At 36.5% G+C, this 23,644-nt stretch overlaps 2 protein-coding genes across 3 annotated transcripts in view; both read left to right on the forward strand.

Moving 5' to 3' along the window:
* The window catches only part of LOC138306865 (splicing factor 3A subunit 1-like), a 242,814-nt gene that overhangs the window by 156,276 nt on the left and 62,894 nt on the right, over positions 1–23,644 (forward strand). The window lies entirely within an intron of this gene.
* LOC138306860 (deoxyribodipyrimidine photo-lyase-like) overlaps positions 13,684–23,644 on the forward strand; it is a 247,001-nt gene continuing 237,040 nt past the window's right edge. Inside the window, exons 1-2 of one of the 2 annotated variants that reach the window (XM_069247365.1) lie at positions 13,684–13,887; positions 19,180–19,461. In XM_069247365.1, the coding sequence (XP_069103466.1) occupies positions 19,185–19,461 (277 nt within the window). In that variant the 5' untranslated portion in view covers positions 13,684–13,887; positions 19,180–19,184. Of the gene's footprint in view, positions 13,934–19,179; positions 19,462–23,644 lie in introns of both variants that reach the window. The other variant, XM_069247364.1, reaches the window with a different exon arrangement.

Here is a 23,644-nt window from a genome sequence, read left to right on the forward strand (position 1 = left end):
ATCCGACAATGTGGATCGGGGGACGCCATACTTTTCAGCCGCCTTTCTTAATGTTAATGAACTACTTGTATATTCCTCCAGTGCCTTGTTAATAGCATCTTGGGAATAGGCATTATACACGTTTTTCTTTTTCCGGGGCATGCTTCTAAAGTAAAAATAAAAGCGCTTATCAAATACAGTATATTATCATTGTTTATTATGGTTTGTACGAGTTGATCAGAAGACGTTTCTTTCTATTTAGCGACGATAGCTTGCCTGACGCCATTTTTAAAAGTAGACTTAGATGCAATACCAAAATGGTCAAACTGCGACTGTACGAGTTCCGGAAATAGCGATCGTTGAAGCCAGAGATAAAGATGTTTTCAGGCACTAATATCTGAGGCTACTTTTAAAGATTATAAAGACTTACAAAATTGTGAAATTAGTCAAAATAGATTCAGTGGGTTTGTCTTTGATATTTGTTATAGGTATAATATGATAAATATTTGTATCCTGCTCTTTCTGTTTCACATGGGATGCAGAACAATTATTAAACATAACGTTTATTATTAAATAAGAAATAGAGTGTATCGGAAGAATGTTGGTAGGTGTAAGTATTTCCAGTATTCATACTATATGTGTGTAATGATTAAGGTTTATTTACATCTGATTAAAATACATATCCTTATTATCACCACGTTTGATAAGAGGATCTGAGAAAATCCCATTAGGGGTCATGTCCAGGTGACCTTTAGAAATGGCCAATCAAATTGCTGCCTGCAGAATCTTGACAGTGAATTTCAAGGGACGAAATAGTTTGAAAAAACTGTCAGAATTGTTTTCGTGTACGTATAGTCATCTCGTCCAAAAAGCACAACAAAGCTAATTGTATATGTATACTGGATCGAAATAGCGTTTTTAATTTATGTAGCAATGTGTAGAAAATGATTTGATCTGAAGTACACGTGGTATACTGGTCATCCGAACATGCCCCTTATGGGATGTGATTTTTATCAGATTGGGTTTATATAGATTTAAGAATCTCGCTTTAATTACAGGTATGTTTGTCGATATAATGGTGAATACATCGCCTCTTTTAGAGGGATTAATGACAAAACGAGGCCACACATCTATGGAAAGTGAAGCCGTAAATAATAGTTTTCTTAGTTTCGTTTGATAGTCGTCAGTACAATTAGTTTTAAACCTCTAATATGCAGGAATAGTTTAGCGGATATAAGTGTGAATGCGACAGGATGATACACGTGAGTTAACAACTGAATTTGGAACAATTTGCAGTGTGCTATAAACTACGCTGATTTTGGATTATAAATGTTTGAACATTATCCAGTTGTGTCATAGTTGTTTATCGTTTATCGGAATTAGTTTTCTGGGAATTCCCGCGTTTGAAAGTGATACACGTTGTCAAAAAGGCGGCACCCTTGTATACCTAAGGCCTAATAGTCTTTGAAGACTCGTTAGCCCGAAAGTGAGTAAATATTGCAAGTTATAGAATTGTTATAATTCACGTCATTTTGATAGTTTGGTATTATGCTTTTGATAGATTTTGACCAAGAAATGTTTCGGCGCTGCTCTTAATTGCCAATTTCTATGGACGACAAATCATCATTTCTTCGTGGAGCATTGCACTATCAAAATTACAACCAAATGACAAAAGAAATCATAAAGATAAAGAAAATATCTTACATTTCACAAGATATCCTATAAACATATACGTTCTATGAATTATCTTACAAACATAAAATCTTTATGATGTCCTATGTAAACCTTATGTACACTGTGATTTGATTGCATTAGGAATATTTTGCTCCATGAATGGATAATTTATATCATCAGATCTTACAGACAAAACGCAAATATATATGTACGTGTAAACGTAGGGGCCGCGGTGGCCGAGTAGTTAAGATGTCTCGACATATTACCACAAGCCTCTGGGTCGCGAGTTCGAACCCATGTGGGGCAGTTGCCAGGTACTGACAGCTGGTTGGTGGTTTTTCTCCGGGTACTCTGGCTTTCCTCCACCAACGAATTTGGCACGTCCTTACATGACCCTGGCTGTTAATAGGACGTTAAAACTAATAAAACCCTTCGGACTAACATGTTTCAGTTATAAGACTTACGGACCTTTCGGACTCTTGGGCCATAGGGATATAAGGCGGTCACCACCAAAGAGAATATAAATAGGAACTGTACATTTCAAAAGTTAGGAGTGCGGGTGTATCTTTATTTTTCAAATAACAGAGGACGCGTATTATATTGTATATCGGTTAATGAAGACAAAAACTCCAAGCTCTAAGCATTATCTTTGTCTTTATCTAAACTTGCTTTATTTCGTACACAAAACTGTGCAAATCTAAAATGTTTGTGAGTGGTTTTAAATCCACCGTGTCGGGAGCTTTACAACCTATACCACATTGCTGCTGAGGTCCAATACGTCTGGATTTAACCTCTGGTTCCTCTTTTGGCTTCAGTAACCAAATATTAGTTACATGCAAATCTAAAAGTTTAGAGATAACGAGAGCATGGTCTCTTTTTAAGTATGCTGCTTTCCTCCCGTCCCGTGCAATTGCTACAGCACACGAATCATACTGGTTATTCGGTTCTCTTATCAACTTGTACCCCTCCCCAATTTCAAGGGATCGTCCTCCCCAATAGTGCATCCCAACACACAAAATGTTAGGTATTATTAGGTACTTCATCTGAAAAATAAAAACTGATGTGATATAGCGGTGTAAAATATACGATGTAAAAAGTGTTTGGTATACACAAAAGTGTTTGATATACCCAATCTCACCAATAGCGGAATGCTTATAAATGAATGTATACATACGTTATTGAACGTGTAAGTGGATTTCAATCTTGTTGTTATTACGATATTAATGGATAAATATTATTTACATGAATATTATTTGAGTAAGTATTTAATAACTTCTGATCAACTCGCACTCAAATCAACACATACTCTATCGGTTAGGAATTGATGTAAAATTAAATTTTTTGAGTGACCGAATTATTACGTACATGTAGTTAAATAGGGGTTGTAATTTCGGTCAAAACATATTTGTTTATTATCTAAATGATTTTAACAAAATAATCGCAAAACTTGCACTGCATTTATCAAATTGGTCCCTATTTTATACGCTTACAATTCATTCGTAACCTATAACTTGTCTTAGTACTTACGATCTGACTTGATGGAGAGGTGGGCGTAGGCGCTTGGTACTTCCTTTCAAGGTTAAATTTCCCGCTATGAAACTTAGAATCTGACGTCACGGTTTTAAGCGCTGTTGTGATTGAGATTTCTTTTATTTTAAAATGTTGTCAACTATCATACTTGTTATCTCATATGTAGTTAAATTAAAAAATAATGCATATGATGAAGGATTGAATTTGTTTATTGATTTATTTAAATAATAGTTATTTTGACCGAAATATCACACTGACCGAAATATTACCCTTGTACTCTATATTCTATGCAATAAAATCGTCTTTTGAAAGTGACGTAATTATTCAATAAAAGTCGGTCAAAAGTGGGAGGAGCTTACTCATTTGAACAGCGAATGGTCACGTAAGGTAGAATTATTCATCCGCGACGACAAAAAAGTTCAATATTTTAGTGTAAAATAAACATGACAAACAAAGTAAATTTCAGAGATAATTTTATTTAATCAGATCAGAATTTTAAATATATATTCAATTTTGCTAAAAGTTAATATATAGCGTAATAACAAAGAATTTGTACACGGCCACATGTGTGAACTCGGTGACCGTTATTGTGCAGCGAGGCGAAGCTGACGCACGCTAACACACTTTAGTTTGCCGAAGTTGGCAAAACACCGATTTTCAAGTAGCTCAATGTGTTTGAGATGTCGCCTGACTTGACGGTATTACATCCTTGGGAGCCATGTGATTATATAATCTACGCTTAGATCCATATCGCCATCGATAGAGGAAACAAATTCACTTGTGTTCGATGGCTACAATGTATTTGTGGTGACGCGGAACTGTCAACACGTGGATTATTAGCGGTGCATGTTTTATAATACACATGATTAAATACTCAAAGAACAAAGACAAGAGGATATGTTTATAACTGACCTCTATCAGAGGGTCTCACACCCTTCCACCCGAAAGGCTCCATCGTAGGACGAACATAGGCACAGAGGTAATGTTTACATTTGACACCCATCATTTTTAACAAAAATGAAAGCACGTCGCCCCGGTCGGGATATTTTTCCGTTTCTTTATACAATTGTTAATTTAAAAATTATATATTTACATATGCCCCTATATAGTCAACGGGAGGGGAGTTGCGTTCAAATTAGCGTAAACGCAATGACGTATGAATACAAACGCAGTGCAGGTTCGGACTACTTCTAGTTCACGCTTCATTAAGATTTTGCGTCATAAACTGACGGATTTTAAAATAACAATAAAGAGTTTTTATTAGATCCAATTAAATATGTATTTGACATTAAAACAAAACATGTGTTCAAGCATTGTAACGGTAATAAACTACAAAATGAATCGCTGGTCGGGGCTACAACCGGGGGGCTTTCCTCAGGAATGTTCGGGGAATCCCATAGTTACGTTAGATGTACATGTGTGTACGGTCACTCATCTCATCTAAATATACAGAACATCTGATTGTCGGTGAATAATTCTGGGAGCGTCTAAGCGAACAATAGGTTAACAGATCATATACAGGTTTCCAGAAAAAAAACATTACAGGTAGCCTATCCGAAACAGTATCATCAGCTTAAATGGCCCCGTCTTTGCATTCAAAATAGGCCTACACACACGCAAACACTTGTCTATCCTCCGTGCAATAAAATAAAAGTCATGACTGCGAAGAATTTAGTGTATATCGCGTTCTTAGACCGATACATACATAACAAACATTCAGCAGCTCAACGGTCATACCATCAATAGGCTTTATCACAGTCACTTTCCTCGGTTGAAAATCAAATATGGCGGCTCGCTTCACTTCGGACCGCATCACTACCCTGACAACGATACATACCGGTAGTCGTTCCGCCTTGGTTATCTCAATTTTTATTCGAAATGGACATTATTAATATATATTATCAAATTGAAAAAAAAATATATGTTGAAAATAATTGAAAAGTGTCATTGTTGTATTTCAAACCAAACTGCAGCTATAACATTCAACAATCGGAACTATATCTTCGGTCATCCTGACTACCGTAGTTACCCAACTTAGCAACCATCATCGTTTTAAATTATACGTAAAGGTAGATTTATTTATGTAAATATATAGATTGAACAGTGTTTTGATTGCGTTAAAGGTGGTATGAACGCAATGGGATACAGACATATTCTACATGTAGCGCTAACGCGCTACATTGAATATGTCTGTATCCCATTGCGTTCATACCACCTTTAACGCAATCAAAACACTGTTCAATCTCTATGTGTTTCTTTTAAAAAAGTAGTCCTTTTACGTTGCACAGAACATTTCCTTACGCAAGTTCAAAGTTCAATGTTACCATGCAGTTATGGTAAACAAAATCGGCTAGTATTAGCGTATAGTGACCAAGCCTAGCAAGTGTAAATATATAGAGATTGAACAGTGTTTTGATTGCGTTAAAGGTGGTATGAACGCAATGGGATACAGACATATTCAATGTAGCGCGTTAGCGCTACATGTAGAATATGTAGGATAGACAAGTGTTTGCGTGTGTGTAGGCCTATTTTGAATGCAAAGACGGGGCCATTTAAGCTGATGATACTGTTTCGGATAGGCTACCTGTAATGTTTTTTTCCTGGAAACCTGTATATGATCTGTTAACCTATTGTTCGCTTAGACGCTCCCAGAATTATTCACCGACAATCAGATGTTCTGTATATTTAGGTGAGATGAGTGACCGTACTCACATATACATCTGACGTAACTATGGGATTCCCCGAACATTCACGAGGAAAGCCCCCGGTTGTAGCCCCGAAAGCGATTCATTTTGTAGTTTATTACCGTTACAATGCTTGAACACATGTTTTGTTTTGATGTCAAATACATATTTAATTGGATCTAATAAAAACTCTTTATTGTTATTTTAAAATCCGTCAACTTATGACGCAAAATCTTATCGAAGCGTGAACTAGAAGTAGTCCGAACCTGCACTGCGTTTGTATTCATACGTCATTGCGTTTACGCTAATTTGAACGCAACTCCCCTCCCGTTGATTATATAGGGGCATATGTAAATATAAATCTTTGTCCATCACAACTACTGCACTACCTTTATCCGCCTCTTTAATAACAATAATACCTTTGTCATGAGGGTTTTTTTCTTGAAGAAATATATGATATATTTACAAAGAACATTTTTTTTCTGTATATATATATATATATATATATAAAATAAAACCAATAACGACTGACTAGTGAGCGCTTTCGCCCCATTCAAGGGAGCTCTTCAGACTGTTTATTGAAGACGTATTATGACGTCATAATTCATGACGTCATTTGCTAAGAGACAAGATATAAACAATCAATGAGGAAGAATACAAAGAATACAATGTCGGATTAACCCTTATAGTGCCGTAGGGCCGATTTAGGCCGATCTTCGGGTTTCCAGAGTGCCAGAGGGCCGATTGGGCCGATCTTCGGGTTTCCAGAGTGCCAGAGGGCCGATTGGGCCGATCTCAAAAATACCAGACCCCATTTTGCTTTAATTTGATATTTGCGTATATATAACTGAATTAACGTAAATGACCGTAAATAAATATCTTCCGAAATTTCAACCGACGTCATTTTATCATTTTATGACGTCAAATATGACATAGCATGACGTCATTTACAAAGGATAGACGTCATCTTAATCCAGACATTTCCACCGATTTTTAGGCCTATTACTTGTTTTTCATTCAGTTTCATGTGCATTACACAGAATAGAGAGACAATTTTATTAATGTTATATCACTATATTCTTATCAATACACTATGCTGCTCATTTGTCCTGTATACATAGTGTTATATTTTATTTTCCTCGTCATATCGTCAATAAAAACGACATAGGAGAACATGTTTACAGGATGACTGGGGTCGTACCGAAACATGCGTCTGCTAGATAATAATTTTTATGCTTTGTTTGCCAACAAAAAGCTTTATTTGGTCACAGTGCAACAAACTAATTCGCGGCCTTAACACACATATTCTATAGTACATGTATTATACGGATTCTCCATAGCGTTAACGGCATACATTCCTATATATACCAGTCAATATTTCGGTAAATAAATATCACCTCACGTTTTAGAACTCATAAAAAATATTACAATACTGCATGTCCATGTCATTTTTGTACATGTTTTATGAAGCTTGAGGTTTATATACACTACAATTGTATATAGCAATAAGAAATCGCAAGTTTAATTGACAGTCCACAGAATATGATATTTGACTACAGACCAAAGAGATTTTGAAATATAAATGTGAAACTACCCAACGGTACCGGCTTCATATGAAATATGGTATGCATATTCAGTTCACACTTTCAAGTAGAGGCTTCAAGTGTAAGATCTGCAGCGTGTTCCATTTAGTTTTCCTGGGACGAACCGGGCTTTCCGCTAACTACTTCATTCCCGTACACTGCTCGTACTTGGGGTGTAAACACTTTAGCATAAAAGGGATCGAGTGAGTTTGCCCGTTGTCAGTATAAAGACCGAGGGGATGTGCTGGCATGTTTCAGTGAGATAGCACTATAAATGGACAAGAGATTCCACTGTTGCAAAGAGACATAGCATGAATAAAAACTATGAATTAATATGATATAAAACCTAATCAAACATATTAATTGCGCCCAAAATCATTTGGCAACAAATGGAAATACAAATGTACTTTAACAACGCATTTACGGTGAAAAAACCCACCAAAATACAGAAACTTCTAGGAATAAAGAATATATCCTCGAGATTCTTCGTAAGAAGACGCCATTCGCGGAATATAGGAACACTTTTCTGAAATCTTTCTTGTCTAGAAATTTATGTCGAGGATCAGAATGTCAAAGAGCACTGCAAAGAGTGGGTCCAAGAGATGCGAGTGAAACTGCATATACATATGTAGAATCGTACATATAGCAAGGCTATCCCTCCCATCGTCGGTTATCCACGTTAATCAGCCTACAGAGCGTAGGTACTATCCCCTACAAACATATATAACTGCAGTATATGGTCAATGCATATACATAATTACATATACATAATGAAATATTTCCACTACCTATATCTAAAGTAAAATATATCCGTTAAAAACAGCACAGAAACTAGTGACCGCCGTTCCAAAAGCATCCGTCGTTAGCCACATATATACAATGTATACTTATTGCAACAGACAGGCAGTCTCATGAAGATGGCCTATTTGCAAATCGAAAGTTATAGACAGGTGGTCGTTAATCGTTATACACCGGTAGTCATATATCCTTACGAGGGTGGTACTTTGCTTAAGCGTGACCTTATTATCATTCAGTTCTAGATTATTGTTTTTAATCGCAGTTAAACTGAATTGACAACTTCACGTGCGAATGTGCGTACATGTAGATGTGCATTGTCTATATTGACAGTTAAAGTCTACACGACCGTCGTGCTAATATTAGGAGATGTATCGTTCCGACTTTTTCAAGCATATTTTATCCAAAATTAAAATATAAATCGGCTTAATGTTCCAACCTTAGTGGGCACAAAGAGAAAACAAGATCACTGAATATATTTACTGAATTATGATCAGCGCGTACTTAATGTACATTAATAATATAGACAGACCTTGATCCAGCATGTTTTAGTGGGACCTCTTGTTGATTTATCAAACTGCTGAATATTACCGAGAAACCGATGTCCAAGACAAGTTAAACACGTGTTTGGTCTGAGGCCGGGAGCACAGGGGTCCGAGAATAAGTTAAAGTTTATATCAACTTGGACCCACCCGAGTGTCCATAGACCATTTGTAGAGGTATTAGGGTTCTAGATTAAAACAAAAAACAGTGAAGTTCATATTCTATCTGTACACGAGAAGGGAGAAAAACTCCCCGAGACAAAAACATCCACCACACCAAGTTTTAGACACAGGGACCTGGCACGATTTTAGGTACTATAATATATATATGTATACTGTTAAAAAAATCGTTCCAGGTCCGTGGTTTTAGCGGCTAAATAATAATTTTTCGAGTGGGTATTATTACAATTCAATTAAATTCAACTTTTTTAAACACTTTTACTATTACACATGTAATTCGATAGCTAAACAAATAACAACAACATGAACACAATAAACATACAATAAGTGTCAAAATGGTACTACCGTTGGAAAGAGGAGTGATAATTTTCCATTCAAGATCATCCTTCATAACTAATATACAAAGTGCGTCACTAAGATGACACCATCCTCGATACTCCAGGGATTCCGATCACTTACGATCTCTACATCCCTGGACTATTTCATAGTAAAATTGGGGGCAGCTCAGCGGAAAAGAGCTGAACCAATCACAGGCGTGCAAACATTTCATTTGAAGACTACAGAGAGATCGACGCCTAACATCAAAGCCACACGTACAGCCAACCACATTGTACCGTTACATGGCTCGGGCATGGATCGGAGCCCCCGTATCGAGGATGAGATGACAAAGGAAGTCATCAATCGGGTTTGGATCAGCGTGCATTTAACCCATAGATTAAAACAAATTAAAACATTTATACAGGTACGTCCTGAAAATACCAATCGAAAATTATTCTAATTATAACTATAAGCAATCTGTCTGTAATTTTGCTACTGTCGCTCGAAAATGGGAAATGAACCCATGAAAATTGATTAAAATTTGTCCCATGCATGAAATATATAAAAATGACGTGGCCGAATACTTTTGGCACGGTATATTGCCCAGTATGCATCGAGACTATCTAAGTGCCTAACAGAGTGAGACATTCAACGATGATTATGTGGTTGTACAGGTCCATGTGCGTGTATATGATCAATATAGATGTGCAAAGAATTGGATCAGTACTTATTTTATTTCATAAATGTATTGGAATTTGCATATATCTGACCGCTTAATGTTATGGAATAAAATAAGTTTACGATTATTTATTAGTGTTTGCAAATATCTATTTTTCTTTTGGATCCGAAAAATTCGGTGAAAACCCATAAATTAAACACGTTCGACGTCACTTCCATCGGCAAATCGCGCGTCAATATCTTTGACGTGATCACTCTCGACGAGCCTATTTATGTCGCGTCATCAATTTTTGGCGTCATCAATTATTACGTCATTTCTGGCAAATTCAAAAATTCGGCAGTGAAAGGGTTAAATAAAAGACAAGACATGAAAATATAAAAATATTTGTAGTGCTCGGTAGGATTCGAACACGCCATGTGCCATGTGCTTTACAAAGTTGAAAAACCAGATCAAAGTTATTCAGATTCTTATCTTGATACTGAGTGTCTTGAGAAAATGAAGTAATGGTAAGATATAAGAAGAACCAAATGATCGGGTAGTGTACATTATAAACTGTACATTATAAGTTGCGGAACAATGGTGAAACATCCACTACTGCCTTCACTGATGACGTCACTTAATAAAAAATGACGTCAAAATATTGTGCTCTTTCGTCATCATTTTTAGGTATAGAAAGTGTATAATTAGTACAGATCACTTCTCTATCTATAGAAAACAAAGATACATGAAACTCGTAATTAAAAAATCTGTGATGCATAAAGAATCGGCCCCCTGGCACTCAGAGACACACGAAATCGGCCCCATCGGCCCTCTGGCACTCAGAGACACACGAAATCGGCCCCATCGGCCCTCTGGCACTCTGGACACACGAAATCGGCCCCATCGGCCCCCTGGCACTCTGAGACAAATGTGATCGGCCCCATCGGCCCCCTGGCACTCAAAAGGTTAAAGTCAACATTCAACCAGTGGCGTCGCTAGCAGCAAATTAATGTGCACGCAAAGTGGATTCCGAGCGCCGAAGGCGCGAGAAAATCGTTGTTCGGGGGGGGGGGGGGGGGGGGGTCCGCGGGGGACCCCTCTCCTGTAAAAAAATACGATTTAGAATGGCAGAGAGGAGTTTTACGATGTATTTCTATGATTTTAAAGCGTTCTTAAAGTAGTAATTTTGCGAAGAAAAAATAACACTGAAACGGATTAATTCATATTGCAGATTGAAAATTACCAATATTTAGAAATTTTAATTGTAAATGTAGCTAAAGGCGCGAGAATTTTTGTGTTTTTGGGGTTCCAAGTCGAATTCTTTTTTGAGAATTGATTGATGTGCACGCAGTTGCGTTTTTGCGTCAATGGTAGCTACGCCACTGTCAACGATAATGTTACTTACAACAAAAATAGTTCAGCAACAGTTTGAATGATTCTTTTGTTTTGGGGAAATACTCATAAAATGGAGGAAATAATTATTTTACGGTAGAGTACATAATATAGGAGTACGGTTAAAACGGCCCCACTGCAATAACGGCCCCAGTTAAAACGGCCCCAGTCGAAACGGCCTCACTTTTATATAGGCAGATATAAGACAAAGCTTATGACGGAACACATTGAGATTATTTACAAGTAAAATTAAATGAATGTGAACGTGTTTGTTGTCTATCTTATTAAAGATGGTTGGTTAGGTTAATAATTTATACCTACATATACAAGTAAGTGATGTTGCAAATGATGATTTTTTTACGTTCACGATCTCAACCAGCGTTTGATAGATTTAATATTCTGCAGGTAAGAAATCAATTTGAAATGTCTTCAAAATACTTTAAATATTGATTTCTCATCGATTCATGTATGCTTGAGACGGAGATATTGTTGAAAGGGAAGTGCTAGCATTTAACTCGGAAATTAGTTGTACTTGTTTAGTAGGAGTTTTTGATATTTTGACAAATGGAAAATATTGAGAATGCAGTTAAAGTAATAAATATATTCAAATCTTATGTTGCAATATTTTTGAACATGTTCAGTGTGTTGATTATATACATTTGTCTTCTAAATGTTCACTGTAAAATATGTGGTAAGTTTTGCTTGTAACATCTTACAAAACGAATTATATGTAGCTCACATTTCTTTATCTAAGAAATTACAAGAAATAGATTATCTTTCTCTTCAATTGAATAGAAAACGTCCAAATGATAGTATGTGAAACATTTGTTAAACTATTAGAAATCAAATGTACATGTGTCAAAATTATTTTAGTCAATTTGAGCAAATGTATTGTTCTTAGTTATGAAAAACGTTAAAATAAGTTTAAATTATGTGAATTATGGAATCCCGTAAAAACCTATTGATTGAACATCGCTAATATAATACAACAATACAATACAATACAATTTATTTCATTAAAGTGTCACATGTCAATTTACATAAAACAAAAAAGTACTGTACAAAATATTCAAATTTAAAATTGACACCCAGCCTATAACATAAAGACTTACGAGACACTGATATCTATAGTATGTTCTTAAAAATTCATTCTTCTACTATACATTTTATAGATTGTGCTTGCTAAAATATTTTGAAGATTGCATTCATAAAAAATAGTTAATTTTGATTATTTAAAAGGCTAAAATCTGGAAAAATTGATTCAGCCAAAGTAAAAAGATTTCTTCGTAAATCTGAATAAAAATCACATACAATTAAAAAATGACATTCATCTTCAACACAGTTTGAGTTACATAATGTACAAAGTCTGTTTTCTAAAAGAACCTTAGGACGAGAATACCGACCTGTTTCTACATTCAGCTTTAATTTCCACTTCGAAATTTAGCTAACACTTGTCTATGTCTAAAATCCATGATATAGGAAGCATATGCTTCGGTATAATTACTAGTTTTATACAACCAGTATGTTCTAAGTTTATTACCATTTATACAATTTTTATCATTAAATAAGTCCTTTTTCCATCTATCATTATCGGTATAAGTGAAATGAAGTTTAACTAATTTTACACATTCTTTAGTAGATAATATATGAACATTCGTGATTTTGTGATCGATATCATTGTTTTCTTTGGATGGATTGCATCTTTATATTTATGGTGTTTGATAACTTAATTACAGTAATGTTCTTTTCTAGAGCTAATGAAATATAGTTAGAAAGATTATTTTATTCTTTTATATTTTGTGCATTAAGTAATTGAACCAACTTAAACATGTGGTTTTCCAATATGAAATCTTCATACATCTTGCATTTTTAAGGAAATAAAATTCACCCTCACTATCGTTATTGCAAAATGCAATATTCTCTGATTTCTTCTCCTTTCTATATATATATTCACACCTTATGCATATGCAATAATAAGATGTTTGTATGAAGTTAATTCGAAAGTATTTCCAGCAAAAGCCATCTGTATTAAAGTTATTGTTTTTTACCGAGGCTATGGAAAAATAAAATTAAAGCTTTCGAATGAAATATGATTGTGTTCGAACAATTTTTTGTCTATGACCCACAGTCCGTTCTTAGTCTCCGTGATAAACACATATATTTCATTGACTATATTAAAAGACTAAATGTACATATCGCTAGAACTGTGACCAATTTCACGGCTATTTGCATCCAATTTGATCATTAGTTGATCTAATAATAAAATATCAGAAACAAAAGTATCCATAATTTAACATTTATTCTGCCAAAGAAACGTTTTAAAGAGGTGTATAATTTACACGGGTAGTGGGCCTTTAATAATAAAACGCGGTAATAATTAAGGTTTCCCCGAAGAGTTCCGAATGTTATCGTAGTAATCGAGAATCTTCGACATTTTCCGTAAACTAATTATAATACATTCTACTTTAGGAAAAATACTGAAGGTTCCCGTTGCTTGTTGATATTACGAAACTCCACGTGTGGTGACGCTAGCTTGTGATCGACATTCGACAGTAAGTCAACGTGAACGTGTTGCTTAGCTGCCTTCATCATATTTAAGTACGTATTCTAATCCCCGATCTTTCCATTTAGACGCCGTGCACTATTAATAACATCTTGCTCCTACCGAAAAGCAAAAGCTAACATAGCATGCTACATGTACTAGATACGCTATGACTGCTTTTTTGAAAATCATTATACTTGTCTACTGTCACCTAAAAGTCAGTCAGAAGTTGATATTTCGTTTGACATGACTAGTACGTACTAGTACTGTGACTGACGGCGGGGACTTCTTCTTCTTTGGTGTATCACCATCCGTCGTTATTGACGATTTTAGGTGAGGTGATCGGCTCAGTGGCGTGGGGAAAGGGGTTATATACAGATGTGTTTTGTACTGTTGCCACAGGGAGGAGATTCCAGTGTGTGATGGTGTGTGGGGAAAAAGGAGTACTTAAAGTGTACACGGAACGGTTTGGTATATAAGGCTAAATACATGTGTCATTGTATAAAATTTGGAATGGAGAAAGTACAAGTTTCATAGCGAATACGGTATTAGAGATAATGCGACTTTTCTCTAGAACACACCTGAAGCCACAAGCCATTGACCCCGATTCGGGACCCCTGACCTGTGACGTCACGAGGACAACGGGACCTACTCTACTCGCATAAGATAGAGTGGCGATTTTCTGTGTCTGCCATCTAATATAAACAATCTGTTTGTAAATATCGATTTTTACAGACACAAGTACCTGTGTACATGTCCTATACCTATTTAATATTATCCTTAATCACAGATATGAGTTTGGAATACGCTTGAAAATAGGGATTTATACCATGCATCAGAAACATATATACATACATGCATATATTGATGTACCTGTCGATAAATGAACATTTCTGCGCGATTTCTGCACAACATTATACAACATAATGTGTATAATAATCCACGTACGTTGTAAATCTACGATATATGGAACCACATATACATGAATATTATGTAAAGGATTCTTGACTATGTTATCCAAAACCTGACTCTGGTCGTTGTACTGGTCAAACCCGCTTTACAAATTTCTGACTTTTTCATATAACCTACCCATACAAATTAAGTTATGATTCTAAACAGAATTTTTGCATATATGTAAATGCATCTACTAATTGCGTTATATCTGAAATCGATCCCTTTTTTTTTTTGGACGAAATACAATCAGCTTTCATATAATACAATACATCCGACGACTTGTTGATATTTCGCTCAAGTTCATTTATTAGTGTCTTTAATTGAAAAAATAAATCATGCACGAGTAAGACGAAAAAAAGACTGAAGATGTCTATGTCTAATCCAAGTTGCAGATATCAAGTACAGAACAAAATCAGAACTGTACTTCCGAATAGCCAATGTCGTGCTGCGTTTATCTCTTTACCTGTATACTGCAATAACTAAAACGCGTGGTCAACCGAGACAAATGAGGGGGCTAATAACCGGATTACGTAAGAAAGGTGTTTAGTGACCTGTCACGCTTCGTTGATTAGCTCACGTCAGGTGTCAAAAGTAAGATCACAGGTAAGTTAGCGATGGACAATCATTTAATTGCTGTATAATGTCATATTTGTTTACACTTATTAATCCTTGGTTTACAGTAAAATATACCGTTCGAACATAACATATAACAAGTGTATAAATCACTAGATGTATACATAATTGTATATTTCAGAATGACCAATGTATACATTTGTCTCGTATATATATTTCTAGTTATATGTATATGTATTCTTATAACAGAAACTACAAAATTATTTACAAATGGCATGTCGAGAAAGAACAATGCAAATATGATGCACAATGTCAGAATTTTGATATTTCTGGTAGTTGCTAGATTTTGGATATCCAATTCTTTGTGAATTTTGGTCAATATCGATCATTATATAATACTAATAATGGTAATCTATATGACTAATAAATGTACTGTTGAATATTGTTAAAATAACACATGTTCTCATACATGTACTTGTACATGTAGCTATAAAAGGAAAATAGACTCGTTACAGCTATAAATGAATTATGTATTTGAAATTCAATTTCTCAAGTGGTTTATTTTTTTTTAATTTACTCCCACTCCCAATTTATGTCTATGATATTAACATGTATTGAACTATGAAATACATTTAACACCTTTTCTTTTCGTTATGCTGATTCTTGAAATCCATAGGCGAAGTGAATTTTTATTTACACAGAAACATATTCAAATGGATAGTTATATGACCATCATTTTTCGAATTCGTCTCTTTTTATATGACATTATGAAAATTGAATATTTCCCAGGTTTGATAATTTAGTAAGCTGGTAAAACAGAGATAATATCTCTACTTAACAGTTTTTACACAAGGTACACCTGGCTTATACCAGAAACATAAATAACTTATAATTTCCGCTAATCTACTTATGTATTTAGCATGATTTCAGTTGCAATATTTCCTATTTTATTAGCCCACCATCATCAGATGGTGGGCTATTCAAATCGCCCTGCGTCCGTGGTCTGTCGTCCGCCGTCCATTGTCCGCCGTCCGTCGTTCATCGTCCGTCCATAAACAATGCTTGTTATCACTATTTCTTAAAAAACTGCTGCAGGGATTTTGTTCAAACTTCACATAGAGGGTCCCCTTGGTCCATATTTGTGCCATACAGATTTTGAGGCTGATCGGAAAAACAAGATGGCCGCCAGGCAGCCATCTTTGATTTTGGCAGTTGAAGTTTGTTATCGATATTTCTTGAGAATTACTGAAGGGATTTTGTTCAAACTTCACATGGAGGTTGCCAGGCGGCCATCTTGGATTTTGATAGTTAAGGTTTGATATCCCCATTTCTCAAAAAGTGCTGAAGGGATCTTTCTCAAATTTAATATGTAGGTTCCCCTAGGGCCCTTGTTGTGCATATTGCAGTTTTGGACCAATCTGTGAACAAGATGGCCGCCAGGCCGCCATCTTGGATTTCGATAGTTAAAGTTTGTTATGGCTATTTCATCTGTCTCAAATTTCATATGTAGGTTCCCCTAGGGACCTAGTTGTGCATATTGCATTTTGGGAACGATCGGTTAACAAGATGGCCGCCAGGCAGCCATCTTGGATTTTGTTATTCAAAGTTTGTTATCGCTATTTCTCAGAAAGTACTGAAGGGATCTGTCTCAAAATTCATATGTAGGTTCCCCTAGGGCCCTAGTTGTGCATATTGTGATTTGGGACCGAGCGGTCAACAAAATTGCTGCCAAGGAGTCATCTTGGATTTTGATAGTTAAAGTTTGTTATGGCTATTTCTCAGATAGTACTGAAGGGATCTGTCTCAAATTTCATATGTAGATTCCCCTAGGGACCTAGTTGTGCATTTTGGGACCAATCGGTCAACAAGATGGCCGCCAGGCAGACATCTTGGATTTTGTTATTCAAAGTTTGTTATCACTATTTCCCAGAAAGTATTGAATGGATCTTTCTCAAATTTCACATGTAGGTTCCCCTAGGGCCCTAGTTGTGCATATTGTGATTTGGGACCGATTGATCAACAAGATGGCCGCCAAGGAGTCATCTTGGATTTTGATAGTTGAAGTTTCTTACCGCTATTTCTCAAAAGGTACTGAAACGATCTGTCTCAAATTTTATATGTAGTATGTTTGAAAAAGTTTAAAAAGTAGAGAAAAGATCCATCTTTCCTTTGTCAGATATAGATCATTCTTTGGTGGGTGCCAAGATCCCTCTGGGATCTTTTGTATATAGTTAAATCTTCACCATAACTGTAAACTGTATATATATCTATAAAATTCTCGTAACCCCATTTTAGGAATACATATATGTCCACCTTTGTGCTATAACCCCACTACCAAACACCTCACTGCCGTTGTCCTCGTGACGTCACATCCAGTTATTCCCCAAATCAGCGTGAGCGGCCGATTCCCTGATTGGCAGTTGATATACAGGTAAAAATCGAGCACTTCGGAGGGCGGTATCTCGGTACTGAAGCGGCCGATTTTGATGCGGTTTTCAACATTCTTGTCAGGAGATCAAACAGAATAACATATCTTAATATCATTTTCCATTCCCTGTAGACTTTAAATGTATCCTTTGTGACTGGGTCGATCAGCAGTAGAGCATATTTGACTATTGTTTCCGCGTTCTGGGCGGTACATTTTCTCCTCTCCTGTACAGTATTGACAAATATTTTACATGCTAGTAAGTCAAAGACCCACTAAATACTAGTATATAAGTTTGTGATATTAATCAATTAAAACCTACATTGTACATGTATGTCCAGAAGAACATGGAAAATACACATGTATATGACCTGACCAGAAATCAAAACAGGGTCTCCAATCTACAGTTCTACTGACTGAGCCAAAGAAGCAATATATGCTGCGGCAGCTGAGTGATATAGAGACCGTATTACAAATTGAACACTATGTACAAACCACGTACTTCTCCTCATAGCTGTTTTTTTTTAGATTTCCTAAATCTCTCTAACCATGCATGTACATTCTGTGGCCATACATCTGTGGCCATATGAGTTTTTTAGTTGGGCGCCAATATAGATGAAGAGGGAAATTACACATGATTCCTGTCTAGTGCACCGACCAGGAATCGAACCCGCACTTCGATGCGAAATCTATGGCTCTACCGACTGTGTCAAAGAATTAAGCTCCATCAGCTGAGTGACAGAGCTATGTACAAAAAACACAGACCTGCTGCTTTTACATGTGGAAAGAAACATATAGATGTACATTTATGTTTCTGTTATGGACAGTACTATATTGATAGACCTATGTTTTTTGTAACATTAATTGAAATGTATGGTGGAAAATAGAAATATATCTATGGTGTTATAAATATTGCCTGCGTAGAATAAAAAATGACTGAGGAAGTAGCCTGAGGTCATTATTTCATTTCTACAAGGTCCTCAATTTTTATATTAGACATGTCATTTCTTAAACAAAATTCAAAAACAATCTCTAAATGTGTTTATTAATTACAAGAAAAGCATTGGTCACAGATCTAGAGAACACCACCCTGAAGAATGCAGCGTTTTGGCACTGAAGTTCCCAAAAGAATATTGACTCGATGTTTCTGAAAACGGAAACACTGAGTCAATATTCTATATATTGAACATCACATGACCATGCACATATTACCTAATGGAAATAGTGACAAACAGAGCATATCTAATATACGTACTATGACTTGAATCAGGTCACTGTGGCTTAAATGTACGTTTTACTCTTTTCTCAATCTCAGAAGCTCTTTGAATTTTGAATTTTCTCTTTTACAAGAAATTATGTCTGACAGTCAGAAGAGAGAGTCAGTAAAACGTAAGCTTGGCCCTGTCACCCAATCAGAGGAAAATGGCACAACATCCAAAAAACCAAAGACCAGCTCAACAGAACCAAGTGAATTTACAGCCCAGATAGCCGACCTCAGAAAGGCAGTGTGTGCTTCTGTGGCAGACTTCAAATTCAACAAGAAGCGTGTACGTGTATTATCCAAGAGCCACGACTTCCCAGAATCCTGCAGTGGCGTGCTGTACTGGATGTCAAGAGATCAGAGAGTTCAAGGTCAGAAATATCACAAATAAATCACTCAAAATGCAGTAACAGCATACAAAGTTGCTCTCTCGATATTCCAGGGACAACTATCACATGTATATTCAACCCTAGGAGAGCGATTCCCAAATTCAAAGTCAATTTTTAGCCCACCATCATCAGATGGTGGGCTATTCAAATTGCCCTGCGTCCGTGATCCGTGGTCCGTCTGTAAACAATGCTTGTTATCACTATTTCTCAAAAACTGCTGCAAGGATTTTGTTCAAACTTCACATGGAGGGTCCCCTTGGTCCATATTTGTGCCAAACAGATTTTATGGCTGATCGTAAAAACAAGATGGCCACCAGGCAGCCATCTTTGATTTTGGCAGTTGAAGTTTGTTATCAATATTTCTTGAGAACTACTGAAGGGATTTTGTTCAAACTTCACATGGAGGTTACCCTTGGTCCTTAGTTGTGCCATACAGATTTTGAGGCTGATCGGAAAAACAAGATGGCTGCCAGACAGCCATCTTTGATTTTGGCAGTTGAAATTTGTTATCATCATTTCTTGAGAACTACTGAAGGGATTTTGTTCAAACTTCACATGGAGGTTACCCTTGGTCCCTAGTTGTGCCATACAGATTTTGAGGCTGATCGGAAAAACAAGATGGCTGCCAGACAGCCATCTTTGATTTTGGCAGTTGAAATTTGTTATCAATATTTCTTGAGAACTACTGAAGGGATTTTGTTCAAACTTCACATGGAGGTTACCCTTGGTCCCTAGTTGTGCCATACAGATTTTGAGGCTGATAGGAAAAACAAGATGGCCGCCAGGCAGCCATCTTTGATTTTGGCAGTTGAAGTTTGTTATCGATATTTCTTGAGAACTACTGAAGGGATTTCGTTCAAACTTCACATGGAGGTTACCCTTGATCCCTAGTTCTGCCATACAGATTTTGAGGCTGATCAGAAAAACAAGATGGCTGCCAGGTAGCCATCTTTGATTTTGGCAGTTGAAATTTGTTATCAATATTTCTTGAGAACTACTGAAGGGATTTTGTTCAAACTTCACATGGAGGTTACCCTTGGTCCCTAGTTGTGCCATACAGATTTTGAGGCTGATAGGAAAAACAAGATGGCCGCCAGGCGGCCATCTTGGATTTTGATAGTTAAGGTTTGATATCCCCATTTCTCAAAAAGTGCTGAAGGGATCTTTTTCAAATTTAATACGTACATGTAGGTTAGATAGATAATGCAACATTTCACACCTGTCGGTCATTGACCCGGTTACATGTATTGATCTGTTAAATCTGTTAAAGGATTATGCTACCTTTGTCTATTTGGGTAGGCTCTCTTATCACTTGCAGAATTTCTAAAATTTAGATTATGGATAAGATTAGAATTGCTTGATTAATCATTAGATGGTGTAAAACATGTACATTTAAATCCACGATCCCATAAGATATAGAAATATGTATGAGTTTGACGTTGTATGTTTAGTTTAAGCTAACTTTCTACACTTATAAATATAATAATCAGTGTGAAATAAACTGTGCCAGGTAAAAAAAAAAAGAAAATATTTATGTTCCCCTAGGGCCCTAGTTGTGCATATTGTATTTTTGGACCAATCGGTGAACAAAATGGCCGCCAGGCCGCCATCTTGGATTTTGATAGTTAAAGTTTGTTATCGCTATTTCTCAGATAGTACTGAAGGGATCTGTCTCAAATTTCATATGTAGGTTCCCCGAGGGCCCTAGTTGTGCATATTGTGATTTTGGACCGATTGATCAACAAGATGGCCACCAAGTAGTCATCTTGGATTTTGATAGTTGAAGTTTCTTACCGCTATTTCTCAAAAGGTACTGAAACGATCTGTCTCAAATTTTATATGTAGTATGTTTGAAAAAGTTTAAAAAGTAGAGAAAAGATCCATCTTTCCTTTGTCAGATATTTATCATTCTTTGGTGGGCTCTTGTTATGTATAGCGAAGGATCAAATAACCTGTTTCGTCTGTTGTTGCACATAGAGCCATCAGTTGTGACATAGTTTAGGGTTGAATAATCATGAATTTAATGACAATTATAGTAACTTCCAGTGGTTTTTTTTTGACCGAATCTACAGCCGAACTTCGGCTGTTTCCCCTAGCCAAAAAATGCCTTATTTTCCCAATTTTGAAGCCAAATTTCCCAATAAAAACTGATCAATTCAATGACATCTGTGTTGATGATTTGAACCAGATTTTCATTCCTAAAATGTGTAAATATAGACTAGTCTACATTACTTAAAACAAAACATTTGGGATCAGAAACAATTTTTATTTCACAAAATGAAAACAAAATCGAAATGAGCATAACTAGGTCGCTAGGTACACCTTCAGTTCAGAGACGTTTTACAGACATTCAAGCTAATAAAAACAATAGTTAACTGCTTTTAAGTAATACAACAATGTTTCCAGAGTTAACTTACATTATTAGTCGTCTAATTATTTTTTTTTTCGACATAAGCAAGGAGTTTTTCTTGTGTAAAAACGATCTCTGTTCAATGTAGGAAGTAGCACTTGGTATCTAATAATGGAGCCGGAATCCGGTTTCCGGAATTCAGGAATTTAAAAAAGTTTTAAAAATGCAAATAGTGTTTCAAATTAATTGTTTTATTTTTCTTCTAATCCTTACATCCTCAATACTCCAGAGGTTGGTACACTATCGTTATATCCTCAATTCCACAGTGGTAACTTTCCCTGTCGTAACATCCTCAATACTCCAGAGGTTGGTACACTGACATTACATCCTCAATACCCTAGGGGTATACCTTTCATTGTCATTACATCCTCAATACTCCAGAGGTTGGTACACTGTCATTATATCCTCAATTCCCCAGGGGTAACTTTCCCTGTCATTACATCCTCAATACTCCAGGGGTAACTTTCCCTGTCATTACATCCTCAATACTCCAGAGGTTGGTACACTGTAGTTATATCCTCAATTCCACAGGGGTAACTTTCCCTGTCATTACATTCTGAATACTCCAGAGGTTGGTACACTGTCGTTATATCCTCAATTCCCTAGGGGTAACTTTCCCTGTCATTACATCCTCAATACTCCAGAGGTTGGTACTCTGTCGTTATATCCTCAATTCCCTAGGGGTAACTTTCCCTGTCATTACATCCTCAATACTCCAGAGGTTGGTACACTGTCGTTATATCCTCAATTCCCCAGGGGTAACTTTCCCTGTCATTACATCCTCAATACTCCAGAGGTTGGTACACTGTCATTATATCCTCAATTCCCCTGGGGTAACTTTCCCTGTCATTACATCCTCAATACCCTAGGGGTATACCTTTCATTGTCATTACATCCTCAATACTCCAGAGGTTGGTACACTGTAGTTATATCCTCATTTCCCCAGGGATAACTTTCCCTGTCGTTACATTCTCAATACTCCAGAGGTTGGTACACTGTCGTTATATCCTCAATTCCCCAGGGGTAACTTTTCCTGTCGTTACATCCACAATACTCCTGAGGTTAGTACACTGTCGTTATATCCTCAATTCCACAGGGGTAACTTTCCCTGTCGTTACATTCTCAATACTCCAGACTGTCGTTATATCCTGAATTCCCCTGGAGTAACTTTCCCTGTCATTACATCCTCAATACTCCAGAGGTTGGTACACTGTAGTTATATCCTCATTTCCCCAGGGATAACTTTCCCTGTCGTTACATTCTCAATACTCCAGAGGTTGGTACACTGTCATTATATCCTCAATTCCCCAGGGGTAACTTTCCCTGTCATTACATCCTCAATACTCCAGGGGTTGGTACACTGTCGTTATATCCTCAATTCCCCAGGGGTAACTTTCCCTGTCGTAACATCCTCAATACTCCTGAGGTTGGTACACTGTCGTTATATCCTCAATTCCACAGGGGTAACTTTCTCTGTTGTTACATCCTCAATACTCCAGAGGTTGGTACACTGTCGTTATATCCTCAATTCCCCTGGGGTAACTTTCCCTGTCATTACATCCTCAATACACCAGAGGTTGGTACACTGTCATTATATCCTCAATTCCCCAGGGGTAACTTTCCCTGTCATTACATCCTCAATACTCCAGAGGTTGGGACACTGTCGTTATATCCTCAATTCCCCAGGGGTAACTTTCCCTGTCGTTACATCCTCAATACTCCAGAGGTTGGTACACTGTCATTTTATCCTCAATT

The sequence above is a fragment of the Argopecten irradians genome, chromosome 14 (genome assembly GCF_041381155.1).
Source record: "Argopecten irradians isolate NY chromosome 14, Ai_NY, whole genome shotgun sequence".
NCBI classification, from domain to species: Eukaryota; Metazoa; Mollusca; class Bivalvia; order Pectinida; family Pectinidae; genus Argopecten; species Argopecten irradians.